Below are 11,436 nucleotides of genomic sequence, written 5' to 3'. Positions count from 1 at the left end.
ATTCTCGGTCATAAATTCGACAGTCGCGTTGCTTGCCAAACGTGGTTTGTTTAAAAATTGACGCGTGCGGTCCAAACGAAACTTGGGAATTTATGGATAGACTTTATTCTAACCTTGAATGGAAATTTCTTGCACGATTGTCGACGATGGTTGCCAGTCGTCTGAGAATGGCATTGGAGGGGACGTCATACGGAAAATTGAATTGTTTCGCGAAAGCACGGAAGCGGATGAGATGAGAAAATAACCTGATTGTTTAGTCTTCATTTGTGTGAGAACATTTTCGCGGATTAACACGGGGAAATTTTGAAACGAATTTCGATTTTCGATTGGATTAAATCGTTCGTAAAGACGACAATGAATAATTTACATTTGCTCGAAAAGCAACATCGGTTAAAATTTTTCACGATGAAATTAATCTGTCGATGTGAAAAAAAAAGAAAATTTAGAAAAATTTAGTTCTTATATTATTAGTTATAATCAATTTCGAAAAGAAATTTTGAAAATTAATTAATCTAATTATCATGTTTCGTGACAGATATTATTGTAAAAAGAAAAGAATTCCTAACCTATAATTTGCTTAAGTAATTAAAATAATATTATTACTTGACAAATTGTGTAATTATTTCAAGATATTTTTTTGTTCTAATTTCTTTCACAGATAGATAGATAGATAGTAGCAAATAGTAAATGAAAGTTTAATCGAGCGAAACGTCCTTTCATTGGTTGAACAATTTTAATGCAAATCGCGCGTTCGAATGAATCGCCATTTTCAGCGCGATTTAACGCATTTTCTTATTAAAACGGTAGCTTGATTAATCCAAGTTTCTCTTTATCCGATTGACTCTATTGTATTCGAAATAGAATGGAAGCTTTTATTGCTTGGAAAATATATAACAATAACATACAATTAGAAGTCGAAATGAAATGAACAAAAATGAGAAATGATTTTTTTTTTTTGTTGGAAGAAATCTCTTAGAAAATTTGATTTTCTAAAATTGTATAAAAATTTTAATTGAAATTGTTGTTTTTTTTAACCTATTGTTAGATTAGTTTCTAATCTAGATTCTTGGCGAAGAAGTAGTGAGAGAGTTGAAGTTAGAATAATCTTTGGATAAGTTAATTACGATTATTATTATTATTATTCGAACGATTTTCGAAAATCGATAAATGTTCGTGTTCGAATAATTTACTTTCAATCACTCTTAATATCAACGAGTCTATGGTGAGAAAATTAAAATTAAATACCTCGAAATTAATAACCCTCTATTACCAATACACAACAATTTTCCTCGTTCAAGATTGAATGATACCAATTAAATGGTACGTACAAATCCAATTAATAATCCAATAAAAGTCGTATTCATTTTTTTTCATATACAACAATCTCCTTAACTCCATTCTTAATAAAAAATAATGAACTAACACGTACAAAATTAATATCGTCCCAATATCGGATATTTCGATTTAATCCATTAAAAAATTCTTTTCTCCTCGTAACAAAGTCATCTCGAATTATTCTAAAAAAAAAAATTTTTAACGTGAAATTCCTTAAGAGCTTGTCTGTAATACCAGGAAAATTCAGTTAATTATCCGATCGATCAAGTGGAATTATCGAAGGGTTCCTGCGATTCAACTCGTTCGGTCGATTACTCTTCACGGTCCATAAATCATCGTCGACTCCTGGATTCGACGATAATTCGAAAAATCGGTGGATAGTACCTGATGCTCGTTGAAAACGTACGAACGAATCTTACATAGTGATTCGCTAAAGTGTTCCTCAACATTTTCTTACTTTCCAATAATTAAACATCAATTATTTATTTTTCTCAATAGAATTTTACTTGTACGATGGATTACACGTAGACAGGGCAATTTTTCTTTTTCTTTAAGTACACAAAGTCGATCTTCGAAATTCTAGTTCTCTTTTTTTAAAAATATAACAATGGAGCAAAATTTTAAACTTGCTCTCTTATCGTAAGAAAAACTTCCAAATCAAATCAATTCACATTGAAGATTGATTTGATCGTTCCTCAACAGATTTTCCAAAAAAAAAAAAGAAAAATAAATTTCCCCTCTATATATTACACGCGAATTTTTCTTCGAAAATTTTCAAAATTAAACAAATTTCCCTGGAGACATTGTTCAAATACTTTAGCGAGCCACCGCGTACGTACGTAGCAAAAAAAAGAGGAAGGGAGAAAAATCACGGAGAAAGAAGATAGGAGAGGGAGGGAGGGAGGGAGAAGTGGAAAAATGGGACAAAGGTCGATTCCTTCGTTCGTTGGTTGAACGTCAGCTCGATCGAGGTAAAGGGGAGCCATTAGTCACCGGGTTTCGGCGTTATACGGTGATGTAGTACGCCCTCGGCTTGCCTCTCGACGTGGTCGGGCTGAAAAAGACGCCGGGCGTTGACGGTGAGAAGGACCACGACGCCCACGAGGGTGGCGGAAGTGTTCGTCAGGAGGCGTAGTAGCCCTCGTGCCGCTTCCGGCATTTCTCGCGGGCGATGTAGCACAGCGCGATGGTGATCAGTACAGCGATCGTGATACCCATTCCGATGCTGATCCACATGATCTCTTCGTTAATACCACTGTAGCCTTTCCCTGAAAGCATGCTGGATTTATCTTGTACCCGACACCTTGCATTGGAATTTTGTCAGCGGGGAGGGGGGGTGATATTTCAATCTATACTACTTATACTATACTATATACTATACTATAGTGTATATACTATACAATCTATACTATATATCTACGCATAACAGATAGAGAAATTCTTGTATCTTAAATTTAGCAAAATGTGGATTCGTTTGTGCACGTAACAAGGTATTCTTTTAAGTTACGTGAAAAGAATTTATCTTCTCTTATGTGTTTGATGAGTAATTTAGGTATTTTAAATTTAGATTACACGAAAATATGGATTTATATAGGATTTGGCACGATCTATTTTTTAGGTTATGAAAATTTTCTCTTGTGAATTGTTCGGCAAATAATTTAAATGTGGAAATGTAGATTTATATAGGATTTATTTTTAGGTTATGTGGAGAGAATGTATTTTTTCTTGCAAGTTTGAATAGATAATTTAGGTATATGAAAGTATGAATTTGTATAGGATTTGGCACGATCTATTTTTTAGGTTATGAAAATTTTCTCTTGTGAATTGTTTGGTAAATAATTTAAATATGTGGAAATGTAGATTTATATAGGATTTATTTTTAGGTTATGTGGAGAGAATCTATTTTCTCTTGCAAGTTTGAATAGATAATTTAGGTATACGAAAGTATGAATTTGTATAGGATTTTGCGCGATCTATTTTTTAGGTTATGAAAAATTTCTCTTATAAATTGTTCGGTAAATAATTTAAATATGTGGAAATGTAACTTTATATAGGATTGTGCACGATTTATTTTTAGGTTATGTGGAAAGAATCTATTTTCTTTTGCGAGTTTGAATAGATAATTTCGATATACGAAATATGAATTTGTATAGGATTTTGCACGATCTATTTTTTAGGTTATGAAAATCTTGTGAGTTGTTCGATAAATAATTTAAATATATGAAAATGTAGATTTATAATCTATTTTCTCTTGCAAGTTCGAATAGATAATTTAGATATACGAAAATGATATATGAATTTGTATAGGATTTTGCGCGATCTATTTTTTAGGTTATGCGGAGAGAATCTATTTTCTCTTTTGAGCTTGGTAGATAATTTAGATGTTTTAAATTTAGAATATGAATTTGTATAGGATTTTTCGCGATCTATTTTTTAGGTTACATGAAAAGAATCTATTTTCTCTTGTGTGTTTGGTACATGGTACATGGAATTTAGGTATGTAGAAATGTAGATTTACATAGGATTGTATGCGATCTATTTTTTAGGTTATGTGGAAAGAATCTATTTCTCTTGCGAGTCTTGGAAGGTATCGATCATATACGTCGCGACAGAAAAGTTTGTGGATATTTTAGTTCGATTTGAAATTTAAATATACGGAAATGCGTGTATGATTTATACAGGATTGTGCGCGATCTATTTTTTATACGAGGAAAGGAGAATTTATTTTCCCTTGTGAGAAAAGGGAGATGTGATGGATAGGTCGACCTATCTACGCGTAACATCGTGACAGATTGGTAGAAAAATTTATGGGTAATTTAGTTTGATTTTAAATTTAAATATACGATGAATTTATCTTTTTATTCGAGTTATATTTTGCATAGAACAAGAATATATTTATTTTTTCCTGAAAGTTTAAGAATAGAAAAATTTTGAAACAACTTGTAGAAAAATTTATGGATAATTTAGTTTGATTTTAAATTTAAATATACGATGAATTTATCTTTTTATTCGAGTATATATTTTGCATAGAATAAGGAAGAATATATTTATTTTCTCCTGAAAGTTTGAGAATAGAAAAATTTTGGAACAACTTGTAGAAAAATTTATGGGTAATTTAGTTTGATTTTAAATTTAAATATACGATGAATTTATCTTTTTATTCGAGTTATATTTTGCATAAAACAAGGAAGAATATATTTATTTTCTCTTGAAAGTTTTAGAATAGACAAATTTTGGAACAATTTGTATTTCAAATGTGATTTATGAGAATGATTTATTTTTCAATGAGACTAATTTAAATTTTAAATTTAAACATTTCAATAACAACAGACTTTTAAAAAGTTTTTTAGATATTTGAATTTTATAGAACGTGTTAGTAATTCCAAATTTTTTAATCTAATATAATGTATCTAATTTCATAATATATTACTATAAATTAAATTTATGAACTTTATAATTTAGAAATAAATTATTCATACTAAATAATAATCTATCAAACAATCTTATTTATAACTTACTTTTTTTCATAAGCAAATTTTACACAAAATAAAAATTTTACAGAAAATAAAAGTTGATTTATATTTATGCTTCATTCGAACATGACAGAAGAATTATTCAATTAAAAAAAAGTATCTAATAAATATTTCATCAGTGATAATAATTGATATTAATTCAAATCTATTAATAAATATATTTTTTTCAAATTTATTTTATACTAAGTTATTTCGTCCAACAATTAAACAGTTCACAATCATCGTATCTGACCGATACATTAACATTAAACATCCATACAGAATTATCGTGTTCGAAATGAACAATGCCAATCGATCAACAACCTTTATTTGAATTGTTCCCGTGAATTGATAGGATTGAAAGAGATCGAACGTTAGGTTGAATGGAATATCCGGAAACTGGTCGATAATGTTTAGATCAAAGTTGTCCAAACTTGTACATAACTTGCGTGTTCAAACTTCGTATTATGAAGTTTTGGACACGGTGAAGTAACGTAGGAGAAAGCTTTCTATCGGTTACTTGTTACTGTTATTCGATTCGAGATCAATATTAAGGATTATATAATACTTGTTGAAGTTTCACTTGATATTGCGAATATTCGTGTCGAAGTTCTACTTTTTATTGATGTGAGCGATATGTTCTGAAATTCTCTCGTTTTCATATATAAAAGTTATATTGTTTTAGATCTATTATTAATTTTGTTCAAATAATTTTTGTGATGACAATTATTGCAAGATATTATCTAAAGATGATTGAATTTTTTTTTTATTTTATTTTTTAATCAAAAAATGGTTAATAATAATTATGATATATCCAAATTTTGCTTTTAATTAAGATTGAATTAGCAATATTTTTTCATTGCTTTTTTTTTATCATCCATTTGTTATTTTAAAAATGGAAAAGGGAAAGATGAACGATTTTGGCAGAGATCAAGAAAATAGAGATGCAACAATGATCTCGAAATCATCCTCTTGTGGGTTTAAGAGGTATATGTGGGTCAAGTATAAACACTTTAAAATGACGTCACAGAAATTGTGCTCTTTAGTTGAATGTTCGACTCAAAGGTATAATTATATAACATTTATCTACATTACAGAACGAAGCTAATGTACAATTATTATATTTACTTCTATTATTTATCGTTGAAATTTCACAAATTTCTGAAATAATTGATTAAAATTTTTGAAATTTTCCAAACGAGAGAAATGACGTAAAAAAAGAAAGAAAGAAAGAAAAGAATTAACATGATAAACAAAAACTTGTTCGTCTACTATGTCCATTACTATGGATAAGGTATCTCTTTTTATCACAAAGGTATTTCGTTTTCATGCTTCTAAAGATTTTAAATATCTCGTTGCACGATAAGATTTTAATTAATAATTAAATTACTTCTGCTTTACAAGCTGCACGTGAAAGGTATTAAAAGAAGGCGAATACGATATAAAGAATTGCTTTAATTATGCACATCGCCCAACAAACTTTTTCTTATCTTAATTTTAATCATTTTATTTAATAATATTTTATTGATTTCGATATTATACGCATATTCGTGGAAAGAACTTAACAAGAGATGGATATTTATTTAACTATATTCTAGAAAGTTATTAAAATTTATTCCCTTTTCTTTTTTAATTTTCATACATAATAAATTGTGCAGCTCTTTTTCCTCTCCTTTTCTTTTTTAATTGAAATTTTATTATTAAACTCGTGCACCTGAAATATCGTTACTTCGAAGTTTAAATTTAATAGATCCAAATCTATCCATCAAATTTTGTTCCAATTTATTCAATTATTATATCGATCATTTAAAACAAATTTATAATATAAATATCGAATAATTTTGCAATAAAAATACTAAAAGAAGAAAAATAATCGAAACAATTAAAATATAATCATATTAATTCAATCAAATTCAAATTTTAGAAAAATTATCGAAAGGAAAAATATAAATCAGGAGAAGATTTTAATATTAACACTAATTCGTGAAATTCAAAATCAGTGATAAAGATGAGGGCAAAATTAATATTTTACGAGAATTTTTATATATATATATATAATCCAATTCAATCATTTCTATGAACACTTCGTACAAAAATAATTCAAACCATCCAAAAGATCATTCGATCATTCATTTACTTTAACAAGAAATATATATATATATATATATATAATTCACGCAGACACGATTAAAAATTAGAATATCAGATCTAAAAAAAAGAACTACGTATATCGAACGAAAAAGTAAATCAAATCAAAAATCGTGAGATGGGATAGTTAATTCTCATCCATCGCAGATCAAAGAATTTTTTCTCACTGCGTTACTATTTGACGATGGTCTCTCCACCGGTTGAATATGCGAATAAATCGAACTTATTTACCTTTCGATCGAACGTAAATAAGGGCGAAAAGCGTGCAGGGCGAGTTGTACGTGCGCGTAATACGTAACGGTATAATATCCCTGTTTACATTACCATTATAATGGGAGCTGTAAATCCCAACTTTCCCTGCGACCCGTCCACCCACAGGCATATCTGCGTTGCTTCACTCGCCGACCTGAAACTGCGAAAATTCCATCCGTGTTATTTGTTTCCTTCCCTGTCTTTCTCTATTTTTTTCTTTTTTTTGTTCGTTTGTTTGTTCGGCGAGAGAGGGAGAGAGAGAGAGACACGGCTTGATATAGGAATTTTTGAACGAGTAGAGAACACTTGTCCTCTTTTTTTTATTTTTTATTTTCTTTAGGAATTATCACGTATATATTTTATTCGAATTAATTAACGAGTAAAGACGAGAGAAATATTCGTGAATTTTAATTTGCTCGTATATATTTTTAAATAATTATGTAGTTATAGAAGATTTATAAAAGAGGAGAACTGGTTGCATTTTATTTATTTATTTATTTCTTTTTTCAAGTTAAATTAATTGTATAATAACCGTAAGAGGATTTGAAACAAATGAAGACAGGAGATATTGAATTAATTTTTTAAATAATTGAATAAACGGTATAATAAAAAAGTAAATTTTTTATTGGAAAATTTAATGGGAGAAGAGTTTTATTCCTCGTTTAATAATAATAAGTAATAATAATATATATAAAAATATTCTGTGTCGAATTAAAAATGGAAGGAAACAGACAATTATTTTATAATTAATTACTATATTGATCCCATGGAAGATATAAAGATGGATAAAAATAAGGTTAACAATAACCACGAATAATTCCTGATCGTATTATTACAGCTCGTATTATTAATGGAAAATAAAGCAGAGGATTAATAATTAAAAACGACAATAATATATACTCGCTGTTACTGTAATTGATATAATATAATTGATATAATTACACGGGTTTAATAAACTAAATATATCCATTAAATTCAAATTTCAAACCCTGTTAGCAAATACAACCGGTCATAATGGCCATGATTCTACGGTCGTTGTGTCACAAATGATGCAATTCTCGGTGTACATTGAAACGGGATTGATGTTTGAAATATCGATTCTCTACGTTACATCGATTTTGCAACTCCTGTTGTATCTCTGTTGATAATTGTCGATCGATTAAATAATATACGTGTGTTTATACAAATGATGAAATAACTGACGAATGATTAAAAAAAATAGTAATAGTACATAATTTTTTTTTAAAAATCTTTTATCTGGGATCGATTAATTAAAAAAAAATACTCGTCTTTCATTTTTCATTTTTTGATTTCTAATTCTTAATTATTCCAAGAAATAATTTTACGTGTTTTCTTCAATTGTAAGATCATTTATATAATTAACGAAATTATCGTATTATATCAAAGTTATTTTACCTTATTTTTATCATCCACTTTTTCCTCTCCTTTTTCGTCACAATCACCGTCGATCGTCCAAGTTTTCCTTAATGGATTACCAATGTTGAGTAATGGGCAGCTACGATCGATCCAATTCGAAACAACGCGTTGCGATCGTTTGTTACGAGGCGAAAAGGGAATAAAAAGAAGAGAAGGGGGAAAAAAACGCGTTCGAATTTCTTTGCATATCGAATCAATTACGCCAATCCTTTCAACGATTTTCTTTTTTCCCCCCTAATAAAAATCGAACGACTCTATCCATCTAAATAAACATTTCGAAACGATGCTCCCCGACTTCGGAACGAATTAAATTTCTCACGCGTGTATGCCGATTCGAATTATTTCGTTTAAATCGAAACTTGCGATTCGAATTATCCATTTGTTGAAACGAGGGCGAATAAATGATCAGATTAATCTGGAGATCGATATACGATCATTAATATAAATGGAATTTTAATTGTCTTCGCAGAAGTGAACTTGGAAATTTTGAATTTTACAATTTTGGTTGAAAAGTTTCGTATAAAATGTATCGTGAAGGAAACGATAATGATTCGAAAATGTATTTAAACCGAATTCGAAATAAAAATTTTAGTATTCTTTTAAATTTTGATGGATTTTAAAATGGATTTCGAAATCCACGAAAGAGGATACATTTTAATTAAAATCTGCGGTATTACGATATCTCTTCGAAATTTAAATATCGAAATTAATAATGATAATTTTCATTTTTCAATCTCTTCTTCTTCTTCGTTGAAATTGTTTTATCATTAAAAAAAAAGTAATAATGTAAACGATCGTTATCTTAGTAGAAGTAAATACGAGATAAGAAAATAGTTAGTCGAGAAATAATGTTACAAAAATCGTTTGACATCTTCTTTTACCAGCGTTTAATACGTCTCTATCCAAAGAAGCTTTATCGTTCTGTCGTTATCTTCTCGAAAATAGACGAGCTTGTTACACTTGTTTCTTAATTGCAAATAAAGTCTTCCTTAATGGAGTGCAAATCAGGCGATTTAAATTCTTTAACCGTATCAACTTGGCACCGATACATTTGTAAAACGAGAGAGAGAGAGAGAGAGAAAAAGGGAAAAGAAGAAAGCGAGAAGAACGCTATTTAAATTTCCCGCCAATACCAAGCTGTTCTCCAAATATTCTCTAAATTCGATATTAAGAAAAAAACTGTATAACAAAATATTTTTCAAAGAGAAAATTGTTCTCTCTGCAAAACAAACTTAAAAAAAATATATATACACAGGAACAAAACTTAAGTTTCATAGAGATTGCCTGTTGATATTTTCCTCTCAAACAATTCAATCTATTCCCTCCAACCTCCATTTACTTTACAATCTTAATTTCTTCCCGTTCCACAGCTCGAAATCCAACAATATCCGATAAATTCTCAAACAATTCAACCCCCCTCTCCCTTCGCCAACTCGATCAATCCCCTCGTATGGCGAACAATTTCCAAGTAATTCGCGTGAAACGTGGAAGGGGGGGATCAACGTGTGTGTGTGCACGTGGTTCAATGCGACTGTTGGAAACGCGCCTTTGGATAAAAAGGATAGTTCACCTCGCCTTTAAGTAAGGGAACAGTTTGAATAGATTCCGTATACGCTCACACACACGTAGATATGCACGTACACATCCGTCTCTCCCTTCACATCTTTTGTCCAGAAAATTGGTTAGACATCGCGAATTAAACTTCGAATTAAAAGTGCTTAACCGTGGAACAAATTCTCGCCAAGTTTGCGAAAAAGGGGTGGCTTTGGAACGAGATCAAAAAGGGAGTTTTACACTTTAATTTGCGAACGCGAGCGAAGAAGGGATTTTATCGCGATTTGTTAATTTGCGAATTAAAGAACGAAATTAGTTTATCGTTGAAAATATATCAATTTTCGGGCAAATAATTTATTGTGGAATGTATGTATTATTTTGATGATGAGAGATGATAAATAAATTTTGCGGATTAGAAATTCAGTTGGAGTAGAAGAAGGGAGAGGGAATTATTGAAAGGTGGGGAGTATTATTTGTGAGAGTACGAGGAAAGGATGGATAAGAATTTTAATAACGAGGGAAGAAAAAGAGTTAATTATGGAACGATTTCATTATGAGGAATCGAATAGAATCAATTAATCCGTAAATCCGGATTTTAATACAAAATGGGGGAGATACGCGAATATTTAAATAATAAGAGAATAGTAATATGATGTTGTTTGCCGAACTATATATAGGGAAATGGTTAAATTTGAAATGGTAAATCGAAATGGCGACGAATATGCAAATAGAATATGCAAATTGAAATAAATACGCTGTATAGATATAAATGTGTAGATACAAATGGGGGGGCGAATCGATCAATTTCTGAATGAAATATTAAAATATAGGAAAAGAAGAAGAGAATAAAGTAATAATAAAGATTAGAAAATAAAAAGTAATTAAAAATTCTAAATTCATAAATTATGTTCAAAATAAATATCAATAATCTTATGTTATTAAATACTTTTTTTATACTTTTTAAAGTATCAGATAATATTTGAGGAGGTATTTCAAGAAGGTTATTAATTATAATTATTAAATTTCACGAGATATTAAATATTTGGAAATCAAATTTGGAAAATTTTATAATTTAAAAGTGTTAAATATATATTTGTATATTAATAGAATTTTTTTTTTTTTTCATAATATCGAGATCAAGGTGAATCTATACCACTCTTTCGTAACTTTGATAATTGTGTACATTCTGAAAGAGTTC

General features: G+C 29.5%; 1 protein-coding gene across 2 annotated transcripts in view; it reads right to left on the bottom strand.

Moving 5' to 3' along the window:
* Positions 1-655: 655 nt before the first annotated feature.
* The window catches only part of LOC100576679, a 30,524-nt gene continuing 19,743 nt past the window's right edge, over positions 656-11,436 (bottom strand). The window contains exons 1-3 of one of the 2 annotated variants that reach the window (XM_016914191.2): positions 8,664-9,191; positions 7,320-7,407; positions 656-2,603 (exon numbers count right to left, since the gene is read on the bottom strand). In XM_016914191.2, the coding sequence (XP_016769680.1) occupies positions 2,458-2,603; positions 7,320-7,377 (204 nt within the window). In that variant the 5' untranslated portion in view covers positions 7,378-7,407; positions 8,664-9,191 and the 3' untranslated portion in view covers positions 656-2,457. Of the gene's footprint in view, positions 2,604-7,319; positions 7,408-8,663; positions 9,192-11,436 lie in introns of those variants that run through there. The other variant, XM_016914190.2, reaches the window with a different exon arrangement.

The sequence above is a fragment of the Apis mellifera genome, linkage group LG9, assembly GCF_003254395.2.
Source record: "Apis mellifera strain DH4 linkage group LG9, Amel_HAv3.1, whole genome shotgun sequence".
NCBI lineage: Eukaryota > Metazoa > Arthropoda > Insecta > Hymenoptera > Apidae > Apis > Apis mellifera.
This window is presented reverse-complemented; position numbering and strand designations above follow the sequence as displayed.